The sequence below is a fragment of the Panthera onca genome, chromosome A2 (assembly GCF_046562875.1).
Source record: "Panthera onca isolate mPanOnc1 chromosome A2, mPanOnc1 haplotype 2, whole genome shotgun sequence".
Lineage (NCBI taxonomy): Eukaryota > Metazoa > Chordata > Mammalia > Carnivora > Felidae > Panthera > Panthera onca.
In genome coordinates this window covers 121,909,940-121,931,382 of record NC_138340.1, presented here as the reverse complement: position 1 = coordinate 121,931,382, position 21,443 = coordinate 121,909,940, and the positions used below count along the sequence as shown (strand labels likewise).

At 55.3% G+C, this 21,443-nt stretch overlaps 1 protein-coding gene across 2 annotated transcripts in view; it reads left to right on the top strand.

Moving 5' to 3' along the window:
- Window positions 1-1,840: 1,840 nt before the first annotated feature.
- Window positions 1,841-21,443, top strand: part of CRHR2 (corticotropin releasing hormone receptor 2) — a 46,818-nt gene continuing 27,215 nt past the window's right edge. Inside the window, exons 1-3 of one of the 2 annotated variants that reach the window (XM_078440867.1) lie at window positions 1,841-1,968; window positions 11,117-11,210; window positions 18,028-18,153. In XM_078440867.1, the coding sequence (XP_078296993.1) occupies window positions 1,882-1,968; window positions 11,117-11,210; window positions 18,028-18,153 (307 nt within the window). In that variant the 5' untranslated portion in view covers window positions 1,841-1,881. Of the gene's footprint in view, window positions 1,969-11,116; window positions 11,211-17,164; window positions 17,892-18,027; window positions 18,154-21,443 lie in introns of those variants that run through there. The other variant, XM_078440873.2, reaches the window with a different exon arrangement.

The following is a 21,443-nucleotide window of genomic DNA, read 5'->3' as shown; positions in this document are numbered from 1 at the left end:
CCTTCAAATGAATGGAGAGATCTTGTCAACTTTTCCTCAGTGTTTCCATAAAGAGTCCCCCCCGCCCCACCCACCACCACTGGGGCTAGGCTCTGTGCAACAGAGGAGGGAGGGGAGAAGAAATAAACAGAGGAGGGGAGACCGGGGGTCTGCCCTCAGGAAGTGATTCCTGCCTCCTCCCCCAAGCTGGCTGGAGGCCGGCCTCAACTGCCCCAGGGACAGAGAACAGTCCACATTGAGGAAGAGCCAGGGGCTGACTCTGGCCTGTGAGATTTCAGGGGAGGGTCACACTCCACAGCTGGTGCAGTCCAGTAAGGCTGCCTGGAGGAAGCAGGTGGAGGGGAGGAGGAGCGGAGGGACAGAAGAGTGTCCCAGGCAGAGAGACCAGAGTAAACACAGAGTGTCTAAGTTTCTTGAATTCAGGCTGAGTTCTCCAGGGCCTGTCCCCACCTTGACTGCAACCTCCAGGAAAAGCTAAATGCCCCACTAATCACATTCCTCAAATGCTTTCGCCTCACATTTTAAGACGCTGGAACTTCTGTTTAAGCTGTTAAAGTCCCTACACCAGGCCCGCCTTTAGAACAATCGCAAGGGTGGCTTCAGTGGCTCCCAGAGAGCAGGCCTCACCTCCTGAACCCTGACCCAGGCCCGTCACCACCCAAGGCCAATACTGCTCAGCCTTGCCTTGACATTAGGATCCTTGAGCAATTCTGAAACATACCAGTGCCTGACTGAGTCCCTGACCATCACCACCTATAATCAAAATCCCCGAGGGTGGGGGGTCTGGCATTGATGCATTTGTTGTTATTGTTGTTTGTTTTTTGTTGTTGTTGTCGTTCTTGTTTTTTTAATGTTTATTTCTCTTTGAGAGAGAGAGAGAGAGCTTGAGCAGGGGAGGGGCAGAGAGAGAGGGAGACAGAATCACAAGCAGGCTCCAAGCTACAGCACACAGCCCCACGTGGGCCTTGAACTCACAAACCTCAAGATCATGACCTGAGCCAAAATCAAGAGTCCAATGCTTACCAGACTGAACCACCCAGGTGCCCCTGGGTTTGTGTGTTTGTTTTTTTAATTTAGGATTTTATTTCATATTTACAGAAAAGTTGGAAGAATGATCAAATCTATACCATATACCCATTGCCCACATTTACCAGTTATCAACATTTTGCTTTGTTGTTCTGTGTGCATGTGTGTGTATATTTCCCAACCATCTGAAAGTAACTTAGAAACGTGGTGCCCCTTTATCCCTAAATGTGTACTTTTTAAAGGCAAGAACATTCTCTTACCCACAGTGTCGTTATCAAAACCAGGAAGTTGAACATTGATACAGTACTATTATTTAATTTCGCTGCCACATTCAATTCAATTATCCCAATAGGCACTGGAGCCTGGTAAAGCTCCCCAGATAATCAGAAGATGCCCTCAGGAAGCCTGGTGGGGATGCGACCCGCCTAAGCCACTCTGTGCTGTGGCTGCCACCACAGCCCAAGGCCCCCTCCTTCCTTTCTCAGTTCCACTCTCCCCAAGTTGGGAAGCTACAGCCCTAGCAAAAGGGGCGGGCTGATAAAAGGCATTAACCCCTTGTGTGCAGGCTGGACGCAGAGCTTGGCCCCTGGCTGCGGAGGCAGAAGCCGCTGCCCGGCACCCGCTATAAATAACCCGGAGGGGCAGGCTGTGGGGAGGTGTCACGCCGCCCTGGGGTGGGGGTGGGGGTGGGGAGAATGGTCCCTGGGCCCAGGGCCTTACCTGGGTCAACGCACCGGGTAGGGAGGGAGGTGGCCAACTGGGCTCCCGGTGGGAGAGAGGGGGGAGAGGGGAGGGGCAAGCTGGGCGGGACCGTCGCGCAGGGGAGGTGCGCTCCTTTCCCGAGCCACCGAGAGCATGGGGGGTCCCAAGGGCCCCCCACGCCTCGTCCACGCCGGCCACCCCCTCCTCTGCCTGCTCTGCCTCCTCCCGCCGCTGCTCAAAGTAAGTGCAGGAAGATGGGGATCCGGCTCGGGGTGGGGGCGCCCGGGAGCGCGGAGCTCCGGGGTGGGAGGCGGGTCTCATTGCTCAGTTAGTTACTGGTCCGGGTTTCACTCAGCCCAGTTAGGAGATGGGTTGGGGAGATCTCAGGACTTGGTGGCCGGGTTGAGGTTGGGGATCCCTATTTGGGATGAGGGGGTGCAGATAGATCTCCTGCCGGGATGGGAGGGGGGGCAGGTGGAGGGGAGATGAAACTAACATCAACTAGGATGGGACATGGAAACCCTTATGGATGGACAGAGTGTTCCTGGTGACACTCATTTCTAGGACAAAAATTCGTCCTCAGGTCCAGGCATTCCCTATCCCCTGTCCATTTTGTACCCTCCCCTGCAGGTCCCTCTCCATCTTCCCATCACACCCTTCCTCACCCCGCCTCAGTTCTGGCCCTTCCCACAAGGGCCCACCAGAGCTGTGCCCCCCATCTCCTGCCACCCTTTGCCTACCCTCCTCTCAGTGCCTTAAAGCAGCAACCCCCAGTCCCCGTTGAGCAACGAGGCAGAGGAGGCACCGGGAGGACCAATCTAGCCAAGGGTTTCTGAAAACTGTGGGCACACCCCCCACCCCTGCCTGTGACCAGAGTCAAGGTGTACAGGTGGGTACAGGGGTGGAGGGATGGGACTATACAGAAAGAGCTGAAGAAGTGGAGGTGAGGCTGGGACGGGATGGTTCCCAGAAACAGATGCAGAAGGAGTCCACCTCTAACCCTCTCCCCATTTTACAGATGGGGAAACCAAAGCTCAGAGAAGGAGGGACATCTGTCCTAAGTCACACTTCTCATGAAGAGCCAAGACATTAAAGGGGTTCAGAGAGTCAAGAGGGGCCCCGGGGCCACACAGTGCAGGGGAGAAGAACCAGGCTAGAAGTCAGAAAACCAGGTCTTGTCCCTACTGTACCACACGCCAGCCTCTGGGACTGCCTGGGTCGCCATGTCCCGTATGTACACAGAGGACTCATTTGTTCAACGCTCATTCAACAGAGAGGTAGTGAGCATCCATTGTGGCAAAGTGGCTTTGCCAACACACCTGATTCAAATCCCTGCTTTGCCGCTTAATGTGTAACCTCGGACAGGTTACTCCAATTTTCCAAGCCTCAGTTTCCTCATGGGTAAAATGAAGGTGATATCAGTGCCTACTGGATAGAGTTGTCATGAGGAATAGTTGAGATAATATTAGGCTATATTAGATAATAGAGTAAAGCTCTTAGCACCGTGCCTGGCACAGAGTAAGCCGTCAGTAAATTCAGCTACGGTTTTGTGCCAGGAACTATAGATAAGGCATGATGCCACTAAGGGCCCTGCCTTCCCGGTGGGTCCAGTCAGGTGCAGGAGAGGGGCGGTCAGTGCCCCCCATGGGCGGATGGTCCTGAAATCTGCCAGGTTCTTTTAACGACATTGAAGTCTATACTTGGGATGAGTAGAGGCTGTGGGATGGGTTCACTCTCACCTGCTTCCCCCACCCCACATCCCCTGAGTTTTAAGCTCTTTTTTGCCTCCTGCCACGTGTTCTCAAGATACATGCCTTCCAAGAGAGCCGGATGTTAGGCCCAGGGCTGCCCCTTGACCCTCCCCTCTGGGGGGCCATGATGCCGATTACATAAGCTGGTGAGCCAAGGAGAGCTTTCTGGTCCCTGCCCCAGAGCCAGGCCAATGCGGAGGGAGTCTGTGGGAGGGTCCCCTGGGTTCTAGGGGTGTCAGAACTGAGAAGCTCAGAGGCAACAGTCTGTAGCCCCTTAGAGTCAACCAGACCCTCCCCGGGAGACTTCAGCCTGAGGCTGAAGATTAGTTATTTGGCCAAAGTTGCTCAGCACATAACCTCCTGGAGAGGAACTGAACTGTGATCTCTCTGGCCCGAAAGTGCAGGCTTCCTTGTGGTAACAGAATTTATTTCTGGGTCCTCGTCCAACTATTCTGAGATTTCTGCTCACTGTGAAAAGAGAACATGGGACCCAGAGCAGGCGGTAGGGAAGGAAGGTGATGCAGGAGGAGCCAGGTCTCCAGGATGCCTCTTGTTTACTGAATTGGCATTTAAGGAGGATGATGCGTGGTAGGGACAAGGAGGTGAAAACACCCGCCCAGGGCTCCTGCCCTCTGGAGTTGATGGCCCAGCCGGAGGCACCGGCAGGAAGAAAATAATGGCTAGGAATAAGTGTGCCTTTATAAACTCTGGTCTTCGGAACGAAGAAAAGTGTGGGGGGGTTATGATAAAGTCTGGTGGAGGTAGATGGGACAGCAGGGGTAGGGATGGGGCAGCCCTGGAAGACGGCCAAGGGGAAAGCAAGTAATGGGTGAGGGCCCCGGACAAGCCCCAACCCTGAGAAGAGATGGCACCAGGCTTTTGGGGTCTGCTGGGCCCTGGTGGGATCAGATTTCTGTCCTGAAAGCTTGGGGAGCTCTGGAAGCTTCCTGAGTAGGGGAGGGGGCTGCCCTGATTTGCCATCGTGGAAGTTCCAACTGGCAGTTTAGCGAGGCAGACCCCTGGACCCAGTCCACACTGCAAGAGCCCAGAGGAGCCGAGCCTTGACCTTGGTGTTCCTGGTTGCCCTGCGAGGCCTTTGGGAAGCTGCTTCAGGTGGCAGCATGGAACCATGAAGCCTATCTCGTGCACCAGGCTGGGCTAAGGGCGGAAGGTGGAAACCGAGGTTGAGTGAGGCTAAGTACTATGGCCGCTGGATTCTGAAACTCTTGATTCTAACCTCTTGAGGTAGTTGACTTACCCTCTGTGAAGATCCCAGGAGTCTATCAGTTCCTCTTGGCTGGGTTCAGCCTCTTGGACCTTTGGGTAGCACCCCCAAGGTCTCAGAACAGCGCTTCTGTGGCCTCTTACTCTAGGTCCTGCCTTCTGGTGGGGGGCTCTGGCCCGAGGAGGCTCAGCAACAAGAAAAGTCCCTGGCTCCAGAAGCCTGGACCTTTCCTGAGCTGCACAGCCCTCCCCAAGACTAATGCCAGGGCCCTGCACACCTCTCCTACACACCCAGGGTCTACAGGGTGTGGGCAGGGGGCTCAAGGGCCATTTGCCAGGAGCTAAATCGTAATAACCTTTCCCTAAAATTCAACTACTCTCGGAGTAGTTGACTAAGCCAATCATCTAATTTAATCTTTCTGGTTTTTTTTTTTTTCCTTGCCACTTTGTTGATGTTTATGTACTTTTTAAAAAACCAATTTGTCTGAGAGCACTGTTTACTTAATTTTGTATTCCTGGTAAGTCTTAAATTTGCAGCACTTTACGAATTACAGGACTACTCTGTATCCTCTTAGCTGCTATTTTCTCCTTTTATCTGATTTTAGCCATTATTAGGAATCCTCAGCCAGTTTGTCTAAAGTCGCTTTCTTCAAAATTGTAATTTTTTTAAAATGTCATTTCAAATCCACCAGAGGGAAGGATAGATTATCCAATAAGCTTATTTTGTTTATTCTATTTAGCATCTACACTGGGCTCAGCACATGCTCAGCACTGTCCTAAGTCCTGGTACCCATTGCCTGTTTTAAGCTTTGTAAAATCCCTAGAGGATAAGACCATCAATACTCCCATTTTACAGATGAGGGAGCTGAGGTGACCTCACGTGCCCAAGGTCACTCTTCTGGTAGTGGCAGGGTCAGGATGCAAACCGAGCAGCCTGACTCCAGATTATCTTCCCTCTCCAAGAATTTAATTAGGACACTCAGAGACTAAAACAAATCAGAATGGAGTGACTTTTAGGTCAACTGGACATTAGATGAGTTGATAAGTAAGGAGATCATTTGAGGCCTAGTGACCTGTTCTAGGGCCTCCTGCTGGCCAGCTGCCTCCCCCTTGAGTGGGCCTCCCCATCCTACACGTCCCCCATCCTCAGACATCTGCGTGAGGGCCCAGAGCTTGGCATAGGAAGGGGAGAGGCATGGAGAAGAGAGAGTCACAGGCTGTCAGAGAGCACATGGTAAAAAGAGGCCTGGAAGTTTCTCCAGGGGAGTTGTTGGCTGTTAAAACTGGATGGGAGAGTGGGCATCTTAAGAAGAGTCACCTGCTGGACCCCTCAGGGATGGGAGGACCCACAGGAAGCTGCTGGGGCTTTTGAGGTCCTCACTTGAAGTGTAGCACCTGGTAAGTTAGAACTGAGTATCTAGTCTCCCCTCCCAGGAAGCCTGCCCAGATACTCCAGAAAATAATGGCCTACTTCCTTCTTATGACCTCCGGTCCCTTCCCCTCTGCCTCAACCAGCCTCAGCTCCAGTACTGCCTCCTGTGGGTCTGCTCAGCGCCCAGGGTCTCCCTCCTTCTCACCTTCCTGCCATCCCCCCAGCACCTCCTTTTCCCCCTCCTCCCCCCTTCCCCTATCCCACCTTCTCCCCATCTCCAGCATCCTCCTCTCCTCTTTCTCTCAGGGCTGAGTTTCTTCCTCCTCTAGCCCTAACTCAGGCTCAGTGAAACCAGTGAATGAGAGGAAACAGTGGGGAGGGATCCTCTCCCTCCCAGAGGAGTCCTCCCTGACCTTGGGCAGAGAGGGAGGAGGCAGGAAGGGAGCTCACCCCATTCCTCTCTGGCGACTGGCAGCCTGGCCACAGGACCTGTGGTCCGTAAATCTCCCAGGCTTAGACTAGGGGCTAAATTTAGACGAAGTTTTGTAGCCAGAACAGGAGGCAGCACCAGGCTGGGCCGACACCCTGGCTCCAGGGAGGTGACACCTTTGAGGCCTGCCTGGTCCCTGGAGCACAGGTTCTGCCTGGACAGGGCCCAAGGTGGAAGAAGAGCAGCTGGCATCTTGGCTCTGACCTGCTGCCGCCTCCTGCCGGGGCCTCTCCCCTGCCCTGTGTAACACGAAGGCTTCCAATTCCAGACACGCAGAGGCTGGAACCAGGAACTGGCTGGCCTCAAAGTGAAAAGTGAGAGAGAAGGAATCTGACAAGCAGGAAGAGAGCCCAGAACCTGAGCTTCCCAGAACTGGGGGTAGGGGTGCAGCTCCACCTGGCTGACGGGACTGTGGTCGCATTCGTCCGTCCATCCAAGCAAACAGTTGTTGAGCACCTGCCATGTGCCAGGCTCTGAACTGAGAACTGGGGACACAGATGCGAACCAGGCAGATGTGGGCCACCTAAGGTCTCACTGGGTAGAGGTGAGGGGTGGAGGGTGGCTCTCTGCCCCTAGGACACCCAAGAGCTGGGTACAGAAGCCTCAAGTGTTCTCTGCAGAAGAGAAAATAATGGGTCTTCAGGGGGCTCAGGATAAGTTATAGAGCCCAAACTTCATGTGCAAGGTCCTGCCCGGCTGGCTGGGTCCGCCCACACTCCTCCTGTGACCCAGCTTTCTGCCTATAGGCCCCACCGCACGGGTGACAACAGCTTCTTACTTGAGTGGCCTCCTAAGCCCCACAGCCACCCTGTTTGGGACTGTGTGATACTCTCGGCATCTGTGGACCACAGGCCTTCCTTTAATTCCCCACCCAGGACCAACGCCTCTCTGTGTATCTGACCAGGCCACAGCCTACCAGACTGGCTGTCCAGTCCTGCCTCCGCCCCTTACCTGCTTGCTGCGTGGCCTTGGGAGATGACGTTACCTCTCTGGGCCTCAGTTGCCTCATCTGTACAATGGGGTTATCTGTCGCTACCTCAGAGGCTGTTGTGAGGCTCAAATGAGCTGTCGTGAAGCCCTGAGAGCTGTGTGTGGCACACTGTGAGTGCTGATTTCAGGTTAAAGAAGCCTCTCCTTCTCTCCTGTCTCCCTCTGCCCTGTGAATGGCATCCTCAAACCAGAGGCCGGCTGGTTCCTGAGCAGGCCCTGTGCCTTCCTGCCTCCAAGCCTTTGCTCGGCTCCTGCCTCGGGGATCTCTTTCTGCTCTTCTTATCCTTCCCCCTACCTTGGACCCTGGTTCCATGCTTTTGGACTGAGCTCCAGTGCCCAGCCCTCCACGGAGCCCTGAGTTTCCCCAGCCAGCATTGACTGGGCACTGCTGAACGGTGTGCCCAATGAGGGGGCTTCAGGCTGCATTGCCAGGGCCCAGTGCTGGGAGGGGTGCTGAAAGCTGAGGGGTATCTGTGCTGGCGAGAGAGGTGGGGAAGGAGGGACATACGGTTCTAGGAAGCTTTTCTGGAGAAGGATTTGAGTTGGGCCTCAGCACTCCCCACAGTGGGGCTTGAACCCCCACCCCCTATCTCTGAGCTCTCTAATTGGACCCCTCCTCGAGTCCTTGACAGGGGCCACCATGTGACACATGCCTTCTATATGCCAGGCTTGTGACGTACAGTCATTTGTTTAATGTACTCCAAAGCCCTATGGGCTCTGTATTGTCTCCATTTTACAGATGAGGAGAGCGAGGCTCAGAGAAGTTAAGTCACTTGGCCAAGGCCACAGGGCTAACAAGCACCATGCCCGGAGCCCTGAACATGGGGGTGTTTACAGCCTAGCTGCCCCAGGCCTTGAGGTATAACTGTTCATGGCCGTGTCTCTGCTTTCCCGGGGCCACTGTGTGCTTCCAGAGAGCGGCGGCCTCTTCTCCCTCCTCGCTGCCCACCCACCACCGCCGCCAGCAGCAGGGGATGTCATGGGTTTGAACTGAGTCAAATCCACCCAGCCAGCCCCCTTGAAGAGAAAGAACATCTTTAGCTGTGCCAGCTTATTGGACCGGTGGAGAAGTTACAGAAGATGAAGCCCAGATCTGGGAGTCATTCCAAAACCTCTTTTGAGCTGCTCACCCATGCTGCCCACGCCTGAAGGGCACACGTCAATACTGAGCGCGGTCACCTGCGCCCCAGTGCTCTGCGCAGCAAGGGGACCCAGCCGCAGCCTGAGACCATAGCGTCTGATGCAGGGACAGCCCCGCATTGCCCGAGTGAGGATGCCCGGACCCCGCCCCTCCGTCTGTGGGCTCAGAGCCAGGGATTCAGACTGCCCGCCCAAAGGTGAACATGAGACAGCTGAGAGATGCGGTCAAAACGTGGCAGTTGGGGGGCTCTGAGAGAAGGAGCTTGCATCTAAGACACAAAATCTGATCAGCCTGGAGGTCCGCCAGCAACACCACGCACCTCTGGGTGGAGCACTGCCTCTGCCATGACCTCCAGATGAGGCTGACTCCCTGGAACTTCTGTCCCCCACCCCGGGGAGGGCATTACTAGCTGCTTGTCAAACAAGAAGGGGGCTGGGAAGTGTATGATGGGTCAGGCCTAGAGCCCACAATCTCCCCAGATCCAGCTGAGTGTGGGGCCTCAGAATTCTTCTGGAGATCCCAAGACAAAGAGTGTCCCCTCTCCTTCCTAGCCACCTCACCGCTGGCAGGGACTCACTGGGCAGCGAGGCCTTCCTGATGCCCAAGAAGCTGATGCTGAAAGCTCCCAGTAGCCTCCGGGATATGTGAACAGCAAGGCCATGGCCCCCAGTGTCTGTCCTGCAGGCTGAGAGGCCAGAGCTCCCAGCTCATGGCCCAGAGAGCCCCTTACAGACACACACACACACACACACACACACACACACATACCCACAATGCACCCTACACATATACTACTCACACAACCACAGGTGCTACACAGACATAATACACACCCACACACATACACCTTACGCACACATGTCTCTGCTCCCCAGCACCTCCTTCTGTACCCAGCCTCCTCGGAGAGAGTTGGCTGGTCCCAGGTGCAGTGACTCCCTATGAATGGCGTCCCCGCTGCCCTCGGCTCTCCGAGAAGCAGCAGGCAGTGTAAACCCATCTGGCCAGGTGGGGTCATTTATTAGGAGCTCCAGGCCAGCCTGCTGAGGCTAAACGTGCAGCCTCCAGCCCCGGCACAGGAAATGGATTGAGCCAGATGTGGGGAACGTGATGTTTGAGGGCTGTTGGGCTCTAGCTCTGGGGACATCCCGGGACAAACATTGATCCAGCTGTCATGGAGAGAACATGTGACTGGCCAGGGAAAGGGGAGGGGCTGCCCACTGGTGGGCAGTGCCTTCTACAATCTTGGAATCAGGAATGTCAGGGTTGGGAGAGGCACAGAAGTCATTTTGCGTATACACGCACATACGTACGGGGACACAAATGCACGTACACACACACACACACACACACACACAGGCCACAGAGTTGGAAAAGTGGTGCCCTTGGGAGAAATAGCGGGCGAGAGTTAGAATTCTAGAGTCCATTACTCTCGTTCAGTCTCACGCCATTTCCCAGCCTCTCTGCCTTTGCACATGCTGTGCTCTCTACCTAGGATGCTCTTCCCGGCACCATCCTTATCAGCTGGGCAAACTCCTACTCAGCCTTCAAAGCCCACATCAGCATGACCTTCTCCGAGATGCTACCCCATTCCACCTCAGCAAGTTATCGATGCTGTAGCAACCTGGTCACCCATCCCTCTTTCCCGCCAGAAGATGGGCTCCTCAGGGGCAGAGATAACCACCTTTACTTTATTCCTCCATCCCCAGCACCGATTCTCATGGTGTTTTCAGAAGATGGGATCCTGGATGGTTTTTTATCTTTTGGATGGAATTGCCATGGTAGCAACAACCATGTCTATTCCCTGGTGAGTGTCCACATTGGCACAGTGGTCCCTTCCTTTTCCCCTACTCATTCTTCTGCTTGCCCCCAAAGTGCTACCTCTTCCAGGAAGCCTTCCCTGTTTTCCCAAATCCAGGGAAATCTCTTCCACGGGGAGACGCCTTTTGTTGTTAACTGCCTGTTTCCCTGTGTGAGAGGGAAACAAAGTTACACTGTCTACTCTCCTCCCCTTCCTTCTGTACCTTCTAAGTTGAGGGGATCCCTGCCTGGCCTGGGACTACCCCAAGGACAGCCATTGGGTCTTCCAACTAGGGCCAGACACATAGCAGGCATTCTACAAATATTTGTTAGGTAAACAAAGAGCTGGTGGACTCCCCACCTGGCTTTGCTGACCGAAGGACACGGGGCACATCCCGTCCTGAGGAGGAGAGCTTTGGACGCCAGGGGCTAGAAAGCACAGATCCCTGCCTCCGAGGTCAAGCCGCACTGGAACACTTCTGAGACCTTTTTGGGGTTCCTGGCCAGGCCAGGCTGCCATTCTGCTGCATGCATGAGTGACAGAACTGGGTAAGGGGAGCAGACGGGTGCTACAGGGGCTAGCCAGGGCCTGACCTCTGACCCTCATCCGTCCTATCCCCTAGGCTGCCGGGCCAAGCCAGGCGCCCATAGACCAGCCCCTGTGGGCAATGCTGGAGCAGTACTGCCGGGCAGTGATGACTCTCGCCAACCTCGCAGGTAAGCCCACCGCTGCCACCCTGGGGCAGACCCCAAGAGAGAACGGTGAGCCTCAGGGCCAGGAGGGATGAGGCCGCTCTCCTGGACCAGCCCAAGCCATGTGGGGTGGTGAATGCCGGCTTCTGTCCTTGAGCAGGCCCCTTCCCCGTTTGGGGCTCCGGCCCTTCACTGATGATGAAGGACTTGGCTGGACATCCTCCTCCAGCCCTCAGCTCCCAGCTCCCCGCACGTAACAGAAGCTAGCTGGGCTGGCATTCGAGAGCACAAGGAGGGGGTAACCCTCTGTTTATAAACTTTATACAGGTGTCACCTCCTGGTAAGGACTTGCAAGACAGCAGCTGGGCCTCTGAATTCTGACTCCTCAGAGTTCCCCCCCCCCCCCCCCACCGCCGACTTGGAGTCAGGGTCAGCCACCTGCGGAGCTCAGAAAAGCCTTGGGCTCTCAAGGGCTCTGGAGAGCAGTCCCTAAGCCCTGCCCGGTGTCGTGGCGGTCTCAGGTCTGCACCCACGGTAGCTGCAGGGAAGGAGGAGGCCTGGGGAGGGCCCCAGGATCTGAAGTTGCTGGCAAGGCAACAAGGAGGTAAGGGTGCTGCCCAGCAATGGGGCCCAGCCCCACACGCAGCCTGGGTCAGGTGTCCAGGAGAACGGCCCTGTTACCAGCCTGCCTTTCAGTGCAGGGGTCAGACAGACCCAAGTCTGGGTCCCACCTTCTCCACCTAGAAGCAATGGCTGAGTCACCTAAGCCATCTGTATTAGTTTGCGAGGGCTGATGTAACATACCACAGACCGGGTGGCTTAAACGGGGGAAATGTATTTTCTCACAATTCTGGAGGCTAGAAGTCCAAGATCAAGGTGTCAGCAGAGGTGGTTTCTTCTGAGGCCTCTGTCCTTGGCTTGCAGTGGCCGTCTCCTCCCTTTTGTCTTCACATGCTCTTTCTTTTGTGCACGTCTGGGTCCTTGGTTCTTCTTCTTGTTTGTTTTTTAAATTTTGTTTATTTTACTCATTTTTCTTTTTGTTAAGTTTATTTATTTCTTTGGGGAGAGAGAGAGCACAAGCAGGGTAGGGGCAGAGAGAGAGAGAGAGAGAGGAGAGAACGAATCCCAAGCAGGCTCTGCACTCTGCAACGTGAGGCTCAAACTCACGAACTGTGAGATCATGACCTGGGCTGAAACCAAGTCGATGTTTAAGCCACTGAGCCACCCAGGCACCTCTCGATTCCTTTTCTTGCAAGGACCCCAGTCACATTTGGATGAGGTCCGACACTGACGACCTCGTCTTAATTTCATTACCTGTCTCCAAATAAGGTCACATTCTGAGTTATTGGGGGTTAGGGCTTTAACATATAGATTTTGGGGGACATAATTCAGCCATTCAGCCCATAAGACCGTCTGAGCCTCAGTTTCCTCATCTGTTAGGAACAGATCTAAGTCAGGCTCAGAGGCTTACTCTGGAGTTTGAATGAGAGGTCATGGAGACACCCAGCATGCTCCATGAGCCAGGCAATGAAAGACCCCTATTTCAGGGGGTCCCCGACCAGAGCTCTCTGCTGTCAGGAGGGAAACACTGGTTTATCAGCAAACCCCCTGCCTTCTCCAGTACATGGCACAGATCCTCACCTTCCCCTGACCCCTGGTGGATGCGGGTCTGAGTCTAGTGGGGAGGGGTTCAACTTTTCCAAACAGGCCTCCCCTATATAACTGATAATATCATTCATCCATTTGTAAATGGGGTACATTACATTAATATAAATTTGGGAGGGGGATGTTTTTACAAATCAAAGAACACCATGAGGACTCACTATCCCACCATCTGGGAATTTTTATTATTATATCCCCTAGGAGTCTATCGGTCTAGAGAGCCTCATGTTTTTTGACCAAACTGGGATGATCCTGTGTCCACAATTCTGTAACCTGCTTTTTTGGTCTTATAACTCAGGGTGAGCACTTTCCCATGTCATGAAATATGCCTCCACCATATCACTGATGATGCTTCTTAGCAGCAGCGGTGGTGGGACTCACCTTCCTTCACTCACCATGCCCTTAGGTTGGGACTCAGACAGATAAGATGCCCTGCAACCTGAGGTTCCCACAGGAAAATGATCTCCTTTCATGATTTCAGTGATCTCCACCGATTGAGAAAATGGACCATGACTAACATAAAGTGCGGACACAAGTAAAACCAATCTGTTCTTTAGACATACGTACATATGATAAAACCGAAAAACTAAGAGCAAGAGAATGATCAATGAAATGTCCAAGAGAATGTTCCCTCCGGGGAAGGAGTATTTAGATAAATATGGAAGTGACTGGCAACGATCTAGTTTTGGATTCAGTGATAGATTCCGTGTTATTTACCACTGTACCCAAACTTCCATAAAAGAAAAAATTAAAATAAAATAAATTTGGGCCATGTGTGGGCTAATGATGACAGGTGGTCATAAATCAAAGGCTATGACCAGTTAAATTGTATGCCTCTGAGGTGCAAATAAAGGAAAACCACACATAACCACAAGAGACTTCAGACAGGCTTTAAATGGATTATTTGTTTTGTTCATCACAGAGGCACCTATTAGGGCATAGACTGTATGGCATTTTATTTATTCGGTCTTTAGGCAACATAAGGATCCCAATGGATTCATGGATCCCCTGAAATAAAGCAACTCCCCAATCCAACGTGAGTGCACACAAACACACACACACACACACACACACACACACACACACACACGAAGGCTGGTCAAATGGGAAAAGAGTCTTGGTCAGGGAGACAGGCCTAGAGCATTCTGATAGGTGCTGGGGACCAGTCAGTGAACATGACCAGCCCTGCCCTCAGGGAGCCATGGGTTGATAGAGGAGACAGTAAAAAACTAACAACCTTGGCGTGATATAGATCAGTCCCAAGAGATGGAGGCAATGAGGAGGGCCACCCAACCCAGACAAGACCCAGAAGGGGAGAGCCAAGCTGAACGTTTGAAGGGCAAGTGGGAGTCAGCGAGGCTAACTGGAGTGTAGAGCGGTAAGGGCATCCCGGCAGAGGGAACAGCACATGCAAAGGTGTGGGGGTATACAATGGTTCCAGGGAATGACAAGTTGTTCCAAAAAGCATCTCAAGGTTGGCAGGAGGGAGAGCAGGGAGGATAGACAATCTTGAAGAGTGTTCTTTGCACTGCTAAAGAAGCTGGGCTCCATCCGAGGGCAATGGGGAGCCACTCTTAGGAGGAATGCCATGACCTTAATTGTAGAAAAATCAGTGTCTGAGGGCCTTTCCTGATCCCACAGCCTGGCCCATGGTTGGACTTGAAGATATCATCTCCGCTTGGCCATCCTCCTGTGCCAAGATGGCGTAGGACGTGTAGGGGAGAAGTGTCCGCCCTGGGGCCACCAACTTCAGTGCCACCAGACAAGCGTAAGGCACCTTCTGGCCTCTCCCAAGACTCCATGCCCTGAGCAGACCCATGAAAACGCCCAGAAAACCCCACAGTGTTGACCCGGATCTGCCCACTCCTTGTGTATTCTGTCTGACCAGGCATCGCCCCTCAGAGAGGCAGAGACAGACTATCTCCTCAAACCCTGTTTTCCAGCTGACACATGTTCCCATAGATGGTGGGATGAATGGGAGGAAGTGGGTGATTCTGTGGAGGCAATGACCATGAGATGCTGTGCGTGTTTCCAATGCGCTCTGCCTGCCTATTAGGCTGTGCCCTCTGGAGGACCAGGATGTCTGAAACTGTCCCCTGCCACTGCAGCTGACGTCAGAGGTGGGCCAGGAGCTCCTACCTCACCCCATACTGCTCCTGACACGCAGGTGTCACACGTCCCTGAACTTACCTGCAACCTGTCTCACCAGCCTGGGGGCACACAACCATCCCAGTACCTCTCCCCCAGTGCCCAGCCTGAGAGCACCTCTCCGTCCCAGGGGCCTCCCTCTGCCTCTGCTTCCTTAGTTGGCAAAAAGGCCCAGACTTTATTTGCAGTTGGATGTAACCTAATTGAGGAAATTTTTAGCTCTCTACAATTTCTTCCTCATTCACCTATTTTCAAACACTCAAGTGAGCTATAAGAGCCAACTCGTTCCAAAGCTGTTTCCTCTCTGTCACATTTAGGGTAACAAACAATCGTGCTTGTAAAAAGGTCCATGAAGAAATGCCCCTCATCCTGGAAGCCAGGGCACCTTGGGTCCATGGGTCTGTGCTCGGGCCCTGACTGTCCATCAGGACGCAGAACATCTTTTGGCTCTACTGTTAAAATAGTCACTTCCCAGAGGAATCTCTATTACATGTGCTCTCCCAGTGAAGAGCGATCCAAGTGTCCCAGGCCATTCTGCTCTGCACGTGGGGCAAGAAGTCTTGGCCTCTTGTCGCTGGGCACTCCCCACACCCCAAGATAGCTAATTCCCCTGCATGGTGTCTCTGGTGACAAGCACATTCATAAGCTTGATGTCTCCCTTTCCCCCTGTACTGCGATCCACGTGTGGAGCGCCCTCCTTTGTGCATGAATGAGACTATTTCCCAGTGAAGACGTGGGCTGACCCTGCCTGCCACATTCTGGCCTATGTGGGACCCTGTGGGGTAGGGCTTAGCCCGGGACTGGGGACAGTGCTCTGGCTAGGGTTGGGTTTGAGACTCAGATCTTAGGCTGGGGTTGGGACCCAACCTATCTTCCCCTGCTCCTGGCAATGGTTGTTATGAACACCAAGGGATCTTTGCCTCTGCAGATGCCCAGAGCTGAGCCAAGGGCTCTAACTGTCCATTCAAGAGGCAGAGGACAGGCTGGCTGGCTGATCTGCACCTTATACTTGCCAATCAGCAAGCCCTGGAGAGAGTCCAGTGCTCATCCCTGGTCTCAGTGCTCTCTGGCTCTGCCGGGGCAGTGACGGAAGCATTAATACGGAGGCTGGTGAAACCGGAGCACATAAAGGCAGCCCAGCCTGCCTCTTCCCCCTCTCTCTGCTTAGGGCATAGTGCTGGTTCAGGGTGCTATTGACCTTCTCTGGCAGCTTTGTCCCCAGAGGAGACCGGCAAGGGGGAGGACAAGACCAGTTCCTCTGAGACCTCCAGCCCAGCTGGGACTGGGTCCCAGCTCTCCCTGCCGTCTAAAGATAGAAACACTCAACACACACTCACATGCACATCTCCCTCTGCCTTTGCATCTCAAAACTCAGAACCAGAGACTCTCAGGGATGGGAGGGGCCTCAGAGAACCTTTCCCTTATGGAGAAACAGCCCCAAAAGGGAGGGCAGGAACTGGGGTAACATGCAGGGAGAATAGAGAGAGGCAAAACCAGAATCCAGCCTGAGCTGACACGTACCACACCCAGGCCCTACCTCCTGAGCCAGGATCTCGAGCCCCCCCCCCCCCCCCCCCCCCCCCGTCAGCAGGTGTGAGCAGCCAGCCCATCTTGCACACTCTGACAGTGAAATCAGAACACATTACGGGCAAATTCCATATAAAGGTGTTTAGGTACTACACACACATACGTGGGCACGCGTGTGCACACACACACATATGGAAAGTAGTTTCAGGTGGCCCTGCCCAAAGCCAAGAAGAACAGAGAGAGGTTCTCACTTCTCACTTTATTCTCTCTGGAGCCTGGGAGAGTAAGACCAGGGTGTTTGAAGTCCTCTAGATAATTTCAGCCAATTTCTCCCCTGGACTTGCCCACCTCATTAAATGGCAACACTGTCCCCTCCCCAGTCACCCAAGGGGAAGACGTGGTGCTATCCCTGCCTTCCTGGCTCCTGCTGGAACCCACTCACCCGCCCCTGTCTCCAATCCGTCTTCACCAGAGCAAGCTGTCCTCTGAAATACCGCTCCATCCCAGCCCCACCGCCTGGTGCAAGTGTTCACCCGTTCATCCCACTAGATATCGCTAGACTGTTCCGTGGCCTCCCTGCTGCCCTCAAAGCCCCTCCAGTCCACTTCCTTCCCATCGGCCACCGGGGCTCTTCTAGAGCACAGACTTGCACGTGGACTCTCCGCTCCCCCCCTCCCCCTGGCTCCCGTCTCCAGTGCCCTGGCTCTAGGAGAGGAAACTCAAGCGTCAAGCCGCCCAGTCCTGGCTCTCGGTGAGGGATGCCTGCCGCGGGGGGCTCCCCGGCGCGGGGGCGAGCGCGCTTTGCTGCCCCGTGCAGCCCCGGGGCCTGCGGTCCTCGGACGGGGCATTCCACCACCCCAGGCCCACCTGGTCCATCCCCGCCGCCCTCGTCTGGACGGCGCCCGCGCCTGAGAAGGCGGACTCGGGGCAAGGCCGGGTACCGGCGGGGACTGGTGGCCGGGGGGCTGGAGGCTGGGCCCGGCCGACTGGAGCCATCCGGCCCCGCCCCCTAGCGCCGCCATTGGCCGCGACCGAGCGGGTGGACCCGCGGCTCCGCGCGCTCCGCGGCTCCTCTCCGCGAGGGTCCCGACTTGGCAGCGACGGGCGGCGGGGCGCGGCGCTCCGAGGCTGCCCGGCAGGTCGGGGCTGGGCGGGCAGGGGCCGGGACCCGGCGCTCTCGGGACCGCTCACTCTGGCACCCAGTCCCTCGCAGCCACGCCGGGCGCGCACTCACACTCCCTGTCGGCGCGCGGCTCCCGGGCGCGATGGACGCGGCGCTGCTCTACAGCCTGCTGGAGGCCAACTGCAGCCTGGCGCTGGCCGAAGAGCTGCTCTTGGACGGCTGGGGGCTGCCCCTGGACCCCGAGGGTAGGCGGAGGCGAGCGCAGCGGGCGGCGCGGGGCTCCTTCCCCGGCGTGCTGAGTGCGCCCCAGGCCCCGCGCTCTGAGCGCCCCGCGCCGCCGGCCACCTACCGGAGCCCCTCTCCTCTCTCTCCCGTCTCCAGGTCCCGACTCCTACTGCAACACCACCTTGGACCAGATCGGGACGTGCTGGCCCCGGAGCGCCGCCGGAGCCCTGGTGGAGAGGCCGTGCCCTGAGTACTTCAACGGCGTCAAGTACAACACGACCCGTGAGTGCCCCCCCCCCCCACGCCCGATCCTCCGCCGCGGGCTCTGCGCCCGCCGCGCAGAAGAGCGGTTTAGGGAGTAGGGACGGCTCCGGACCTAGCGTCGGAGACCTGGTGAGGCGGTGGCAGCGTCGTAACGCTGAGCCCCTTGTAATGTCGGGGGCTCTCCCCCTGGCCCTACCCCACGGTAGCTTCAGACCTCAGTTAAGACAGTGATTTGCCCAGAGCCCAGAAAGGGAAGGAGGAAATTCTTCCTCCCTTTTGAGGGCAGGCCTGCCTCTCACAATATATACTCTGAGTGCCTGAAGTTCCCCCTCTTTGTTTAGTCAATGCTATCCACTCCAGGGAGGAGGGGTCGCACATGCTAGGTTTCCAGACCCCAGGGTGAGTGGGGTGGTCAGACTCTTTCCTGCCAGAGAGGAAGGAGGGCCATGAGGCAGGAAAGACGGAGTGTGCGCTTGTGTTGGGTGGGGACAGAGCACAGGCACTTCTGGGCCAGAGTGTGTGGGTGTGACCTCATCCCTACCTAGATGTGGGAGAGTGGCCCTCTGGGCAGTGAGTCAGGGCTCCTGGGCAGCGTTACTCCTACTGCCCAGGTAATGTGTGGTGTCTGAATCAGGACCACCCCCCATCTCCCAGGGAGAACAGCCTGTGCCCTCCTTCCTCCTGTCACTGGCTGGCTTGACACTCTGGGGAAGACGGCAGCGGAAGCTGCTGGAGTCACAGAGCACCCAGGTGGGGTGATGCAGCATGGGCACTGGGAGTGAGGGGACCAGAATCTGTGCCCTGGGGAAGGCCTCACGGGTGCCAAGTGGGAGTGTCTTGTGAGGCTGTGGGACACAGCATCACTGGCCACCCTGACCGGCCACTCACATCTCCAGCCCCAGCCCACCAGCAGAGAGAGGTCCTTCTCAGACCTTCAGGGAAGCTGGGTTGTTTATCTGAAGCCCCTGAACCTGGAAACGTTGTAGCAACCTCTCTCTGTATGTCTGTGCCTGAACAGTAGCATAGTCCCCCCCCCCCCCCCCCCCCCCCCCCCCGTTATCTCACACTTGGCACATGTGTATGCCTCCCCCCGCCCCCACCGCCCCGACTCACACACACCTGTCCAGACTCTTAGGGGCTGAGGAGATGGCTAGAGAGCAAGACAGCCTCGCCCGCCTCTGATGCTAAGCAGCACTCCCTGTCTGCCCCAACAGAGGGCTCTGGTGGGCCCAGGGAGGGGCTGTGCTCTGATGAGCCCATCGGGAGAGGTGCTCCCAAGGAAGCCCGTGGTAGAGGTAGTCGAGCCGCTGAGGAAGATTTCTGCATTATCTAAGGACGTGCTTCCCGGCCGTGTTAAAAAAACGACCTCTCTGGAGGAAGTGAGTTCCCCGACCCAGGAAGTATGCAAGCGGAAGGAGTGACTTTTATGCTCCTTTCCAGTCCTGAGATTATAAAACTGTACTTTCAGATCACAGGATCATTGGGTCTCTAGTTCAGACCGGGCATGAGACAAAGGACCAAGTGAGGTGATGGGGCATCTCAACCTCATGGTCTGTGGCCCTAAGGGGGCTCCACTCTGGTTTCTACCTCAGCCTGGGCTGTCCCCTGCTCTCCCCAACCAGCCTGGAGCTCCTTGAGGGCAGAGCCTGGGTCTCTTCTTCAGAGCTGAGCACGGTCCTGAGTCAGTCCTTTTACTAATCAGCTACTATATGCGAGCCACTGCACTATCATTGACACCCTCTCTCACAATTGCAACAGACAAAGGAATACAGTGATAAATGCCCAGAAATACAGTGATAAATGGAGCAGAGCAAGGGGACTGTAGGATGGGGGGAAGGGGACAGACAAGGCAGGGAAGACTTCCCAAAGGAGATGCTGGAGCACATACCAGACCACTCATGTCACATCAAGTGAGAGGCTGAAAAACAGTCAGGGCGCCACCGAGGTTGGCAAATGGAGTGCCAATTAGCTCCTGGTACCTAATGAGCAATTTTCCTCGTTTGGACCAAAGTGCTGCCCACACTACAGCTGCTGGGGAACAGGAGCATGGGGTGCTGGGAGCATTGCCATTAACCAGAGTGGCCGGCTGAGGTGGGAAGAGCGAGGAAGCTAATGGCAATGGAAATGTGATTGATTTCTCCCCTGCCCTGCCTCCTGGACGCTGTTTTCCCTTCTCAATGGGATCTTTCCTTTACAAAGGATGCAGGGAGGAAATGAACTCCTATGAGAAGCCTTGAGGAAAAGGAGCAAGGACCTGGTTCCTCTTCCTGCCCAGTTCTGCTATGCTATAGTCAACCCCCCACTGAAGCCTCATTCTTTAGAGGGCCAGCATTCCCAGGGTAAGACAGCAGCTTAGCCTGTAGTCCCCATGAACTTTCTTCCACTCAGCTGAGCACAGAGAGTCTGCCACAAAGCTACCAAGAGGATCATTTCCAGGCACCACCTACCACTGAGAGAGCTTTGCACACGTGATCCCACCGATCCCCACCTCCCGAAGGCCCCCTGAGATATGTACTGCTTTTACGCCCATGTTGCAGACAGGAAAACTGAGGCTTAGAGACACGAAGTGACTTTTCAAAGTTACATAATCCCCTCCTATGCACCAGTGCAGGCAGAGGAATCCGCAGCCCTCGCTCTCTTTGGGGCAGTACCGCCTCGAAAAAAGTTCTTGAGGAGACAGGAAAAGGACTGCTGCTTCTACCCTGGAAGATCTGGGCGGGCTTAGCCCCCTGGGCTGGACTTCTAAGGACTAGTGGGATTTGAGCAGGTGAAAGTGTAACAGGTATACAGGAGGAAATGGGACCATGCTTTGTGCCTCGGGACTGGCGAGTGTTGTGTGGAGCACAGGTAGGAGGAGACAGAAACAGACAAGAGCAGATGGGTGGATGTTGGTCAGATGATGCAGGGCATTGCAGAGGACTTCACTGTCAGGTGCAGGAGGGAACCTGGGGCGGAGGAGCTCAGCTTTGGAGCACGGAGCCTCTAGAGACAAGAGGAGGGGTTACGAGGCTACTTCAGCTGGCCCAAGTCTAATGGAGGCTGCGGGAGCAGAGGAGGGGATGGGTGCAGGAGACTTTGGGCACTTGTCACGTACAGGACTGGGGTGGGACGGGGACGCGGGAGGAGTCAGGGATGACACCAGGAAAATGCTGAGCATAGTTGGAGACACGTAGTCCCTCAGGTGCTGGAGAGACATCTGAGTGCAGGTGTCCATCCAGGATGCAGTCGGCCGGAAGAGGAAAGCCCAGGAGAGCACTTCCTGCTAGAAGCAAGGCATTGAGAGTTCTTGGATGTGTGGTTAGCTAACT